Raw genomic sequence first — 14,228 nt, forward strand, 5'->3', positions numbered from 1 at the left:
TCCTCCTGTCTCCCTTTTTCCTCCCCCAAGCCCCACACTGCCCACTTGGAGAGTGCAAAAAGGACAAACCCCAGAGTGTGAGCTTCTCTAGGGGCCTTGGAAGGTGTTTGCCTCGGTGCAGAGATCACGTTTCCCTGCTTGGTGAACGAGAGTGGACGGAAGGTGCTGTGGAATGTCCCCACCCCTATTTGCCTTTTGGGACATCTTGGTGATGACTCTGTGGCTCTGGCAGTGTGGGGTCTGCTGCTGAGGGCTGTGCTGTGCTTTAGGGTGCACACTCTGCCTCTCTGGAGGGTTCCCTCCAGGGCTCCTGCCCCATGCTGTCATTTCCCTGTCTCTCACATTCTGCCCGTGAGCATCCCTTGCCCAGTGTCTGTGGATGAATGGGAATGGGCTGAGTGGAAGGCCGGGGCAGGGTAGAAACAGGTCATGTGTCTGGGATGGAAATGGGGTTGTTTGTTTAGCTTGCTCACCAACATCTCGTCCTCCAAGGTTTACCCTGGCCCTCAGTCAGCAGAAGGAATTCCCTCTCCCTCTACCCAAGATCCAGCTGGGATTGCTGTAGGGAACATGCAGACCAGCTGTAATTTCTGTCTCTCCCTGTGTTCACCAGGTTTCGTGATACTCACTCGGTGCCATCCTGCCATCCACTTGTTTGGGTGATTAGGGATGTGCTGGATTAATCAGCAGAGGTGGTGATGCTCCTGCAGAACTCTTCCATCTCCTGCACTGCTCCCGATGACATTCCCTGCCCTGGATGAATCTTTCATGCACTTGCCTTGTGTCTATTTAATAGGCTGGGATTGGGTTTGAGCTCATATGGGAGTTTGGGGGGCTTGGGGGGCTGCATCCTCCAGCAGGATGTGGCTGGCATGGGAGAGAGTGGTCCCCAGGGTAGAGGTCTGTGGAGGCAGGCAGAGAACCTGTTTCACCTGTGACAGGCAGGGTGCTGATCTTCACAGGGAATATTTCGGCTTCACAGGGAATATTTCGGCTCCACAAGGAATATTTTGGCTTTGCAGGGATGGGCACAGAGTTTTCCTGGCCAAAGGAGGGTTAACCCAGTGTTGGTGGGAGCAGAGAGTGAGCTCGTCAGGGATCATAAGGGAAGCAGAGGAGCTGCCAGGACAATTAGCACAGGCTTGTTCTCCCCAGCATGTCCCTGGGATGCAGTGGGACTGTAATCAGCCTGTCACTTCCCTGGCTTTATTAATACATTGATTTTTGGAGGTTTTGGCTCCGTGCAGTGTGGTGCCTGCCAGCCAAGCCTCTGCGGGAAGCGGGGGTTCAAGGTGGCACGTCTCCGGGCATGGCAATGCCTCATTTTGGAAGCTGTTCGGGCTTCTTCCTTGGGGACTGATGGTGGAGGAGGAGGAGGAGGAGAGACATCCCCTCCATCTGTGCGCTGCCCTAGGAAGGGATTTAAATCACAGGTTTGCAAAAAAGAGGAAATGTGCCTGATTTGCTCAGGCTTTGAAGCCTGCAGGAGCCTCCTGACGATGCTCCCCTTCCCGCTTCAGGCAGGTCTGGCTCACAGGGGATCTCCTTCCCTGGCCAAGGAGCCAGGCACTGTCAGCTACTGCCTCCATCCTGGGGCTGGGGCAGCAGCAAGGACCAGGCTGTGCTCCTGCAGCTCCCAGTGAGCGCAGGCAGGAGAGTTTCTGTTCCCAGGGTCAGTACCCTGCATCTCATCTACTCTCTGCTCCAGCAGCAGAGGGTGAGAGATGCTCTTCAAGGAATTACATCAATATTAAAATATAAATAAATAAACATAGATAAAAAATTTATGTAGGTATACATGCTTAGGACTAGTTTTATCCTCATCCAGCTTCCCGTGAGTCTGGGAACTCCTCCTCCCTGTCCTGTCATTCTTTCCCACTCCAGCGTGAACTTGCCTGACCAGCACAACCTCCTTGGCACGGCAGTCCTGATGCCACACGTGTGGCCATGCAGAGCCATCCCTTCAATTCCTTCATTTTGCCAACTGTTACATAAATCTGCTTTTATACTGAACTTGTGGACGTCACTGGAGCTCTGTCCATACCCATAACATCACTGTTTCCATGGGAACCAGCGTACTTCCAAGGGGGAAAAAGTAGAAGGAGACTAAAAAAAGGACAAAGAAGGAACAAAATAAGACAAATATGTGACATATCCCAACTATGTGTCGGTGTAGGATGTTACAAAGATTTCACTGCAACTTGTTTAGGCAGCCTTGCATAACAGTTTTTGTCTTGTGTGTAGCAGCAAGCAGAATCAGGGATGGCAGAAACTTAATAGTATCCCAAATATCCGGAGCCCCTTAGTGAGGAAGAGGTGCCTCTGGCAGCTCTGCACGAGGTGTGAGCAGCAGGGGAAGATGCATCTGCCTGTGCTGCAGCATTTCCCTGGGTTTCCGTGGGTGCTCCTCCGTCCTGGAGCGTGGCTGGGGCTGTGCATTGTGAGGGGTGGCACTGCTGGGTGCCATGGATGTGTCCTGAAGAGCAACTGGCACTGCTGAGCTTTAGGGGCAGGTGTTATTAAGGGACAGCTTACAGTGAGTGAGTTTAAATATAAATATTTGGGGGTTTAGTGTCCATCCACTGTGCACTTTATAAGGTGTGGTGGGAGAAAAGGTCTTAAATAAGTTACTGAGCCTCAGCAATGGCTTTGGCATATTGAGGGTATTTTAACTGGTAGCCCCGGCCTCCCTGTGGAAGAGCTGGCCATTAGGAAGGATTTTACTGTTCAGGACAACATCTTTGTTAATGCCACGTGTGAAGCTGCTGGGAGGGAGCCCATCCCCTGGCTCTGTCACGAGAGGTGATGCCTGGTGCGGAGGCTGAGCCAGGAGCTGGGAGAGACAGGTCTGGGAAGAGGATGAGGACACGCTCCCACCTCTGCAGCCCCACTCTGGTGGGGTGAATGGGAGGAGAGCCTGTCCCTGGGCCACCTGGCTGAAGGTGCCAAGCTGTTGGGAGAAGGAGTTTGGGGGAAGTTGAAGCTTCTGCAGAGCTCAGCTTGGGTGAGTGAGGCTTCACCTTCTTCTCTTCTGCTCTTCCCTCCAAGAGAGGCAGAGCAGTGGGAGCTGGGGTCCCAGCACATGGCATTGGCTGGTGAAAGAGCTGGTGAGCTCCATGGGGCTCCCACCTGACCCATCTTGCTGGACCAGGGCTGGGGGCCACTCACTGACCCTTGCACAGGTTCATTTCTTTTGGTCACTGCCCTTGTTGCTGAAACAAGCGCAAGGAGGAGAGGAGGACTGGGATGAGAAGCCAAAAAAAATTCAACCTAAAGTGCTTTTGCTTGACATTTTATTACTTTATATTATATTATTTTATATTATATTTATTTTATTAAAGCACCCATCCTTGCAGATGCTGGTCCCAGGGCCGGGCTGCCAGCAGCTGAGCCCTCCCAGCTCAGGAGTTAATTGCAAGCGATATGTAGGGCTTTTCTTAAAAGCTCCAGCTCCTGAAGTTTGGAGATTATGCAAGCCACTCAGCTCGCAGGATTTTTTTATCTTCTTTTTTTTTCTCTCTTTAAGCAATAAGATTTTAAACCCTTTTGGTTGCTGGGAAAAAAACCCTTCAAGTACAAGCCTAAAAGGTTACGAGGAAACAATTCTGAAACAGTAAGACAAATAACAACCTCAACAGGGTTTAAATTCTTCTTTTTTTGACCAAACAACCTTTTTGGTCACTCTTCATCCCCTCTAAATACAGCATCATTCTTTGCCTCATCACCTGGGTGGCTGAACAGGGCTCTTCCACACTGCTGATCAAATCCTACCTCTCCCTTCAGAGGTGGCTGCATCTCACAGGCAGAGGAAAGCATCTCCGCCTGCAGCTGACAGTGCTGATTCTAAGTCCTTGGGAGAAGGATGATAAGATGATTGCTCCCTGAAATCCCTCTTTTCCTCCACTTTCAGGCTTTACAATCCCTGTTATGTGTTACTGGGCCATTGGGGACTCCGTGGTCCTGCCTTTCCTGGCAGAGGGAAGCAGCCAGCGGTGCATGCCTTTGAACATCTGCAAGCCAAAATGAATTAGAGATGACATTTCCAAAAACACTGCCATGAATAATTGCCCTGTTTTGGTTTCTCAGGTTTAATTGTGAAGCTGCATGAATTAAAAGAACCTCCTGGGTCTGTCTGCGCTGGGAGGGAAGCGGTTTTGAAGAGCTGCAGAGCAGTGACGAGACAGGGATGCTCCTGCCTGGCTTTTTCCCGGCTCAGAGCTTGTGGATGGGGATATGCCAGGCTCAGTGGGGTCATGCCAGCTCCTGGCAGTGTGTCCTCAGCCTGCCAGCTGCAGTGACCCAGGATAGGGCAGACGCGGTGGAAATGGAAACACTCTCTGAGCAGTGCTTGAATTTTTAAACCCCTTTGTGCAGCCCCACCAGAGGAGCCTCTCAGCTTTGCTTTCCAGGAATGCCCTGGCGATGGGACTCTCCTGGCACAAATCCCTGCGGAGCGCAGGGCAGGAGGCAAGTGCTCCATCACACGTGTGCCGTGAGCGTGCCGGGGCTGCTGTGCCTGCAGCGGCTTTTCCATCCTGCCAGGGAAAAGCAGGTCTGCTGCTGCTGCTGGGGTGCTGTGACGCTGCAGGAAGGGCTGTAAACCTGCAGCATCTTCCCTGCTTCATCCTGTGCTTGTGCCCCTCGGAGGGATGGGAGGGACCAGGCCTGGAAAAGCATCTGGGAGGGCAAAGCTGTGGAGCAGAGACCATGTTACAGTGACACTGGGGGCAGATCCCTGCCAGGGCTCGGCTGCAGGTTGGGGAAGTGGATTCACTGGGTGGAGATACTTTGAGAGCACCTCTAGCATTGCTGCATCCACGGAGGTGGAAATGCTTCCTGCAAATGCAGAAAACGAAATACAGAGGCCGGTCTTGCTTTCAAAGGAATATGGTAGGGAAAAAAAAAATCTAATTAAATGTCCAGGATTGTGATGGGAATCCTATAACCTTTACCTGGGTATGACATGAAGAGTCTTTTCCTGTTGGCCTGGTGCAGTCAGAGGCAAAGCTGGGAAGGGGTTATTATTTCCATCTGTGAGGCAGATTAATTCTGAGGACTTTTAACTTCCCTTGCAAACAGCCTAAATTAATGTTTTAGGATTTTAGTCCCTGCCTCCTCCCACCCCCCCAAAGGCCAGGCCCTGGAAGTGCCATTATGCTCCTGTCAAAGGGGCTATTTCTGGAATTGATGATATGAATGAAGCCTAAAACTCCACTCTCATTAACGTCTGCAGCTTATCCCGGTGTCACTCCTAAGCTGGTGGGACTTGGTGACACTGCAGGGGAAGGCTGTCATTTCAACCCAATTTTCACATCACATTTGCACAAAAATTTCCAGGCCTTGCCAGCGCTTTCCACACATTTGTCAAATCCCAGCCGCTGTCCCAGTGAGTGAAGGCTTCTCCTGGCACAGAAGTGATGGCTGTGGGTGCTGATGGGGGACTTGGTCCTGGATGTGATCTCTGGGTCTGAACAACTACTCCTTGCCCTAAAAAACAGGCAGCAGACAGAGCCCTGTGTCACCTGGCCGGATCCAGGGGGTTTGATGCATTCCTATGGTTGAGTTTCATTGTGTGGTCCAAACCTGCAGCCCCTGGTGCTGCAGGGCTGCCTCCCGTTGCCCACGGAGCCCTGCTCCCATGTGCTTGCCGGGCGGGTGTGCCACATGTGCTGTCCCACCCTGTCCCACCCCAGCTCCCAGCAGTGGCAGGATGGGCAGCACGTTTCCTTGGAGCTGCTGCTTCGCCAGAGAGTGCTAGGAGGGGTCAGGGAAGGAGAGAGAGGGATGCAGGGAAGGAGGAGAAGGGGAATGGTGGGAGCTACCTGGGAATAGCAAAGCATCAAGGGAAGGAGTAAATATTAATCCCATGGAAGAGTGTGTGTCCCTGCAGAGCATCTCCAAACGCTGCCCGCCGTACTCGGCTCGGTCAGTGGCACATCCAGGGAAACAAACCCCCATCTCTGGGGTGCAGAGGTGCCTGCTCACCCCACCCCCAAGCCAAAGAGCCCACCAGGAGCAGTGCAAGTGCTCCAGCTCCTCGGAGAGAGCCCGGGATGCAGCTGGGCAGAGCATCTCACCTGGTGACCGCTGCCCTCGGGCAGCAGCTCCCGATTTAATTCACTTGCCGGTGAATTTGATCCAAACTCCTGCAACCAAATCATAGTGAGTGTAATGCAATATCTTTCTCTTTTAATTATATTAGGCTGGGTAGTGCTGGCTAATTGAATCTGGGGCTCTTGCCTCTTAATTACAGAAGGTCAGGTGCTGTGGAGCACAGGCAGGTGGCACTGGGAGCGTCGGTGGTGGGAAGGGGCTGAGGGCTCTTGCTCTGTGAAAGGGCTCCTTTAGGAACAAGTGAGTGACTTCTGGACATTTTCCTTCTTTTATTCTTTTGTTCTCTTTATCTTATGAATTTTAAGAGTCAGGTTACAACAGAAGTGTTACTGCAATTTTCTGTGTGGTGGAAACAGATTTTTTTTTTAGTTGAAAAGAATCTGTGAGGATTTTGGCTGCCTGCCTTGAGCACATTGATGGTAAAAATGTGGATTTTTAAGAATAAGCTGGGATGAGCAAGTGACCCTGAAAAGTGGTGACTTTCTGACACCCATGGGGTGGGGTGCATGGGGTGATCACCTGTTGTGTGGGCATTAACCCCATTATTAATCCTTTTTCTTTTAAATATCAGTGCTGCTTGGCGTGAGGAGGGGGCAGGACCCTGAGGGCCAGCTCTGCTCCCAGCAAACGTTTATCTCATGCAGTGAGGGCTGTGGGCTCAGCTTGACACTGGGGTGGTGGCAGTGCCACCTCTGCCCCTCCTTTCAAGTATTCTCCTCCTCACCTGAACTGCTGCCCAGGGACCAACACTGTCTCTGGTGCTTCCCCAAAGCCCCTTTGCCCCTTCCCTGCCTGCACTGCAGCAATGAGAAGCATTCAAAAAGGCACCTTCTGCTTTTGCTAATTGAAGAGTTTCCCTTTGTCAGCCTCTGGCTCAAAGGAGGGTCGGTACAAAGCCATAGCCAGCAGCACTTTGTGTGTCTCTGAAAATCCCATTAGCAGAAGAAAGAGCTTGAAGTTTCATTCAGCTGGAAAAAAAAAAAAAAGAGGGGGAAAAAAAAATAATAACACCCCCCCAACCTTCTGATCTATCAGCTGCACATTAACATACTGCCCTCAGCACTGCTGGGGTGCCTGTCCCGGGAATATTTAATCAGGGTGAAGTGTTATATTGGACTGAAATGTATGTGCTCCAGGGAGTGATGTGCTGATAAGTGGGTCTGCAGTTAAATTTGGGAAAAAAAACCTCTGCCGTCAGCAAATAAACACCCCTCCCGCGCCCTGGGTCCCCCTCCCTCTCCAGGCTGTTTTCCTGCCTGCAGATGTTTGTTCCTGCAAGAGGAGTTGGGGTGTGGGGAGGGCAGCCCTGAGCGGGGGGACAGGATAGGATGGGAGGACCTTCACCATTGGCACGGTGGGCAGCCTGGGGGAGGCCGTGGCTGTGCCAAGATGGGGCGCTGGCCCGGGGCAGCGTGTCTTTGGGCAGGTGGGGGCTGCTGGCTGCACCACGGGGACCCTCTTAGGGGTACAGATGTGGTGCTGGTTCCCCAATCTCCCTGCTGGCCACAGCTGGTGCCCTATGTGTGGCAGGCTGTGGCATCTCGGGGGGCTGCAGTCTCCCGGCTTCCCTCCCCTTGCAATCAGTCACCGGTGCCAGTGCCAGCACTATAATGAGTATTGAGGGGCACCTGAGGCTTTGCAGACTGTGGCGTGCCAGGGAAGGACAGGGAGGGTGTCTTTGGTGCCATCCTGGGCTCCTCCATTTCAGCCCTTGCTCGTCCCTCTGTGCTGGACATGGGGCTGTGGTGGGCTTGGCTCTGCTCAGCTGCCCTGGGCCAGCATTAGGGCTGTGCTGGGTCTTGGACAGAGAGGAGATGAGATCAGAGTGGCTCCAAGCTGGTGCCCACCATGGTTGTGTGCCCTTCTCTGCTTGCCCAGGAGTTTGCAGTCTCTAGCTGCCCACTGGGGCAACAGCATCCCCAGCTGGGATGGAGTGTGTGGAGGAGATCCACGTCCAGTGAAGGCTCTTGTCCACTGCCACAGAAGAATTTGAATGGATCTTTGCCTGGCTGGGGAGGTGTCCATCTGTCTCTGCAGGTTTTGATCCAACCAACCTGGCTGCCCTGGGACCTCCTCACTTCGCTGCTGCATATCTTGCACAGTGCATGCAGGTGACATTCCTTCTGTCACCCCTTTGGGATCTTACAGGGTGTTTTCTTTAATTCTTTGTGTTCCCAAGGGCTTTGCAGTTTCTTGCTGGCAGAGCCCTGGACACGGCTGGTTCTGCTGGGGGATCTTCCCAGCCCCTCAAGTTGGGGATTCCCTTCAGGAGCTGCCCCCTCCTCTGTCTGCCCTCCACGGACTATATTTTGGCTAAATATTCCAGCCCATAGCCCCAACTTGACAGTTGGAATGTCTATCCTGATATCCTGTAAACATTTCTCCCGATTAAAAGATCCAGATTGCCGACAACCAAACTGTGACTCAGCCCCATGTGGTTTTCCAGGAATTTGCCCAGGATGGGTGGTGGGAACTGCCAGCCCCAGCCCCGCGTGCCCGGTAGGGAGGCACCTGCTGATTCATCCTCACCTTCCCCTTCCCCAGGCAGATAACGCTACAGCACGAGCTCCCCAACACCACCCGCTGCCGTGTTGCAGTGAAAACTCTCGTCTGACAGGGGCCACGCTTATTTTCCTGGAGCATGGAAGCTGCTGCTGGCACCCAGGCAGGAGCACGGCCCTGCTGCCTGTGGGTTCTGGCAATCGAGAGGGTGTTTCTCATGCTAGGCTGGAAGATAACCCCAGCACCACATTGAACCAGCGTCTGGATTTCCCATCTCTGTGCTCCAGGCAGCCTGGAAATGCCCCCGGAAGGATGCAGGAATTGGGTACCAGGTTTGAACCATCCCTATGGGGATGTGCTGCAGCAGCACACTTTATTCTGCCCCAAAAGTGCATCCAGCGTCTGTCCCAGCAGCTCAACTCTTTAAAAATTGCTCTGAGAGGCAGGAGGCAGGGTAGGGAATGGGCTCTGCTGGCCCTCACTTAAAGGCTTTTAGGCAGTTCATTAATGGTTTTGGCAGTCTTAATTTGGAGTGGGAATGAAAGTTCAAGCAGTGGCTTCAGGGAAACGCCCCTGGGATAAGCTGTGACATGGTTAATAGAAATTGTAATGTTGTTAAAGTGCTTTTCTGTAAAACGCCAGGAGAGGAAATTAATGGTGTGGGGTTTTTTAGTTTTTTTCTAAAAGTTGATATTGCTCATTTAATTTAATGTTTTAATCCATCACATAAGCACTCAGCACTCTTGCCATGCAACTTCCATTTTAGAATGGTTTTCACATCAGCTGTAGCCACTGATGGCAGCACGGGGAGAACACGTGCAGGGATCTAAACATGCAAACCCAGATAGCGCCTAGCGTGGGGAAGCTGGTCTGCTCCTGGCCTTAAAGGCCATGGAAACCTTTCCAATTCAGCAGTGGCTTCTCGTGGATACACCTCTGGGTCCATTGCCTCCTTGACGGGTGTGTGCAGGTGGTTTGAGAGGGTCAGCATGCTGGTGATCCTGCTCAACTGCGTGACACTGGGCATGTTCCACCCCTGCGAGGACATCGCCTGCGACTCACCACGCTGCAGGATCCTCCAGGTATGGCCCTGGAGCTGCTGGAAGCTCAAGAGCAGCCTGAGGTTGATGTGGAGAGGGAAGGACTGAGCTGGGTCCAGCCATGGTTGCCTTGTGTCCCAGGATGGCAGGTCCTGCCTGCACTGTCTGTCCTGTCAGCACCTGGAAAATGCTGGTTTTGGTGCTGGGATGAGAACACACAGTGCTGTCAGGCAAAACCCCTGCCAGGCTGTGCCAGCCCCAGCCTAGCCAAGCCTTTCTTGGAGTGCTTGGGAAGGCCAACCATCTAGCAGACAGTGAAAGCAGAGGCCAAAATATGCTTGTCCCGTTATCCTGGCACTGTGGGTGCTGTTGGGCCATCTGGGCTGGGAAGAGAGAGGGCTGCTCTCAGCACAGCTTCTTCCCAGGGATTTAGCTTTCAGTGGTGCAAGAGGAGACCTTGCTGGACTCAGGTCTTCTAATTCCCTCCCTTGTGCAAGTGTGCAGGAGCATCCCTCTTCCCTTCCTTTCTTTTGCAGAGCTTTGACGACTTCATCTTTGCCTTCTTTGCTGTGGAAATGATTGTCAAAATGATCGCGCTGGGCATTTTTGGGAAGAAATGCTACCTGGGAGACACGTGGAACCGCCTGGACTTCTTCATCGTCATTGCAGGGTAAGTCTGGGGAGGCAGCTCCTCTTCTTCCTGAGTATCTCTGTTGTTATTTAAGGCTCTGCTTGGCAAGCACTGGATTTGGGGGAGCAGCTGGTTTGCAGCAGTGAAGGCTGGGGCCGGCTGGGTGTCGGTGCTGTTGGTGTTGTCCATCTCAGCTTCCCAGCAGGGATCACTCCTGAGCTGCAGCTGCCCCTCTGGTGCTCTCAGTAGCTTGAGGGAGAGCTGATGCTCAGCTCACGGAGAGAGCAGGGCAGGGTGACAAAAGTTGTTTGTGGTGGATTTGGACCAGCCTGTGCCCTGGGGCTCCTTGCTGGGCGCTGGGCTTGGCTCTCCTCCCTCCAGCCCACCAAAGGTTTCAGTTTCCATGGCTGGAGTGGGCGGTTGGGAGCACAGAGGGCTGTGCCAGGAAGGATCTTCACTGAAATGCTCACGATTGCCCTCATTATATATATACCTATTTTTTTTCTTGAGGGAAAGCAACCACGTTTGCCTTTCTGAGTGTTTTCCTTTCAGAGGCACCTGGTTTGAGTTAAAGGCTCTTCCAGCACCCGAGAGTCTCCTGGCAGAGGCTGGAAATCCACATGAAAAGTCCTTGGCCAGCGGCCAGCGAGCTGAGTTTCTTTGACACACGAATCTTTTGCTGGCCCTCGCCTCCCCTCCCTGCCTCAAGAGCCCCAAGACCTTTGGGAAAACAGTGGGTTTTTTCCTCTTTTGATAGAGCTAGGGATTGAATTTACTAGATTTTCTTGGAAAGAAGCAGAGGCCCCTCCCAGCTTTTTTTTTCTTGGAAAGAAGCAAAGGCCCCTCCCAGACCTGGCATGGGTTTGGTGTGGCCCAAGAAGGGGCAACACCTTGGTGAGTTTTGCTTTTGGTCCATTGCTGGCCTCACAGGGACATGGCCCATTCCTCTGGCAGTCAGCTGGAAGAAGTAAAACAGAGGTGCCAGGTCTCCCAGTGCATCCTTAGCTTGAAAAATTCATTGCTGCAGAGGTGAAAGATGCAGTGAGCTTCAGACCCAGGAGCTATAATTTTCCCCATAAACCTGTCTTCTGCAGGAGGCCACAATCTCCTGCTTACCAGCCCCACCAGCCTCTGGCTCCTCGGTTTAGGAGAAGGCTCAAAGTTTCCTCCTGAAATGTCTGAACAATGTTAGGGACAGCAGTGACAGGACGTTGGACAAGAAGGGACCACAGGTCCAATCAGGTCTCGGAGGGTTGTAGCAGTGCCAGCAGCACATCCAAGGGCTGGAGCTTGCTAAGCCACCTTTATTTCTTCCGGTTTATTATGTCTTTTACTGGAATTAATTGTGATGAAGAGCCCAACCCAAGCAAGGCCGGACATCCCATCTGGGGAAGCATGGTCACAGATGCTGGGCTGTTCCTGGGGTGCTGCCACCTTCCCCTCCCAGCCTGGTCCTGCCTTTGCCTGTTGAACTTGCAAAGCCTTTGGAGCCAGACTTATCCCTGATGTGCTTCTGTGGGGACTCCACCATGATGGGACCTCCCTCTAGAGGGACACCAGCAGGGACCATCCTTATTCCTATGCCAAAATATCACTTCTCTTTGCTTAAGCGAAGAAATCTCTGCACACCTACTGCACCCAGCCAGGTGTTTGGTGTGTGAGGGTCATCTCCTTCCTGGGCAGAGCCACAGATCCCCACCCTGCAGCAGCTGCTCCCCCACCCCTGACATGCAGAGACGTTTTTTTGCTGCAGAGGTTTTTTGCAGCATGGCAGCCTGACCCTCTCGTGCCTTCTGCCAGGTCAGCTTTGCCTCTCACTAAGTGATGGCTCTTTCCTCCACGTGCATGAACTGTTCCCATCTGGGTCCCGTCAAAATCAATTTGGCTGGCAAAGGATCGAACGGGATTTAAATATAAAACAGCCTCTCCTCCCCCAGCACTGGCTTTCTCTGCTCCCTTTTGCGCCCTTGTGCTCTCCTCCAACCCTAGCCCATCCATCCTGAAGTGCTGCATCCTACTCAGAGCATTGCTTCAATCCTGGAGGGCCTGCTGAGTGCCGGGGAAAGCCAAAGGGGCTGCAGGAATGGGCCACTGCTGTAGCAGAGAAAAAAGTAAGGGACTCAAGCCCTTAGTAAGATCTAAGATACAGGTAAAAAACGCCGTAAGGGATAAGGGATAAAAGAGCTGCAGGGTCAAATCCCAACCAGACAGAGGGAAGTTCTTTAGGTAGCCCTTAGTGCAGCTCTTTGGTTCCCAGACAGGGCAAATTACCCCAATGAGCTCCCAGCCCGTGGTGCTCACAGCAGAGCACAGGAGCAAGGGAGGAGCTGAACTCTGCGTGGAGAAATTCTGCACCTGAGCAGGTGTCAGGAAAGAGGCCAGAGCCAAACTGGGGCCCTGGAGAGGATGTGCCAGGGCAATCCTGACAACCCAGCTGGGTTTGCTTAGATACCAGATAAAGCGAGTCACGTGTTTTATGGAGGTCTCACAAAAGGGCCTCAACCAGGCTCCCCAGCGAAATGCCAGGGGAGGAGACTGAGGTTTCCATGTGGTCCAGGTGACCACAATGGAGCAACTTCAGTTTTGTCTTCACATTTTTTCTCTGCCTTTTATGTACAAGACACAGAAGGAAGAAAGCAGCAGCAGAGTGTGAGCTTCCCAGTACCCAGCAGGACCCCGAGCTCCTGCTCTCCTGCTTTCCCTGCCACTTCTCTTCCCATGGGCTGCAGAAAATGATGTGAGGGGGGAGGAGAAGCAGCAAACTATGTCTGTGGGGCATCAGGTGGGGAAAGCATGTCATACTGGGGCTGTACACTCCCACGGGCACAGCGTCCGTAGAAATCCTTCCCAGCCGCCCCCAGTTTAGAACAGGCTTCAACCCACACCGCCTCACTCCCCCCCAAAAAACCAAACTTGTGGCATTTTATCTTGCCCATTCTTTGAGAACTTTCTAGACCTGACAGAGGTTATCATTGCGGAGAAGCCTTTTTGTGCATTTTTGCCCCAAATCTGCCTCTTGAAGGGCTGGGAGAGCCTCTTGGATGCTGTCCTTGCTCCTGCTGGCCGCTTCTGTGGGATGCCATTAAGTGCTTCTCAGCTCTGTTAAACTGTCCAGACCAATCTCACGAACTCATGGAGAGTAAATGACTTCTTTGTGACAATGTAATGCAGTTAGTGCTAATTGTAGAGTGTGTAATGTCTGCAACACATCTCTGTAATTACAGTAAAACTTGCCGGAGATGAGAATAGTGCCGCACTATCAAAAGCCTGCTCAGGCAAACACGGCTTTGGCTGCAGGTTATGGAGTTGTGTGGGGAAAAAGGGGATGGAAAAAAAAGTTATGAATGGCATCATTATGTTGCATTATTTTTAGAGGAGGGGATTTGGGGAGTTTGCTTGTGAGAGAACACTCTCAAGGTTAACAGGCATTGCAAGCAGCTCTTGCCCTCTAAATATGACTCGATATAATTTTGACCTCTCCCAGCATAAGACACAGATGTATTGAGGATGGATGCTTGTTTACATCCCAAAATATGCAGAAGTGGTTTCTGTTTGATGCTGACTGAGGCTTGGGCTGATGAGCCAGAGCTGTGGGATGGAGATGTGCCCTGGCTTGGTGTCTCCCTGGCCACTGTAGGACCCAGCATCCACTGTCTTCCCAGCAGGGCACAGGGACATCTCCTCTGCTCAGTCCATGGGAAGAGGGTAGCCACAGACTGAGATCTCCCTTCTGCTCAGCTGAAGCCAGCCCTAGCCCCACACGTTGCTGCAGCCCCAGCAGCTTGCAGGACAACAGCTTGTTCTGGCTTTGTTCAGATAAGGACTTCCATGGACCTCTGCATCCGTGTAGATTGAAATAGGCTTTAAGCCATCCTCATCAAAAAACCCCATGGTGTGATTTTGGAGTTACCCTGTGCAGGGCCAGGAGCTAGGATTTGATC

The 14,228-nt window shown here is 52.4% G+C and overlaps 1 protein-coding gene across 1 annotated transcript in view; it reads left to right on the forward strand.

The window, feature by feature from the left end:
• The window catches only part of CACNA1G (calcium voltage-gated channel subunit alpha1 G), a 146,357-nt gene that overhangs the window by 35,253 nt on the left and 96,876 nt on the right, over positions 1–14,228 (forward strand). The window contains 2 exon segments of the mRNA XM_039562007.1: positions 9,587–9,698; positions 10,193–10,326. Coding sequence (XP_039417941.1) covers positions 9,587–9,698; positions 10,193–10,326 — 246 coding nt within the window.

The sequence above is a fragment of the Corvus cornix genome, chromosome 18, assembly GCF_000738735.6.
Source record: "Corvus cornix cornix isolate S_Up_H32 chromosome 18, ASM73873v5, whole genome shotgun sequence".
NCBI lineage: Eukaryota > Metazoa > Chordata > Aves > Passeriformes > Corvidae > Corvus > Corvus cornix.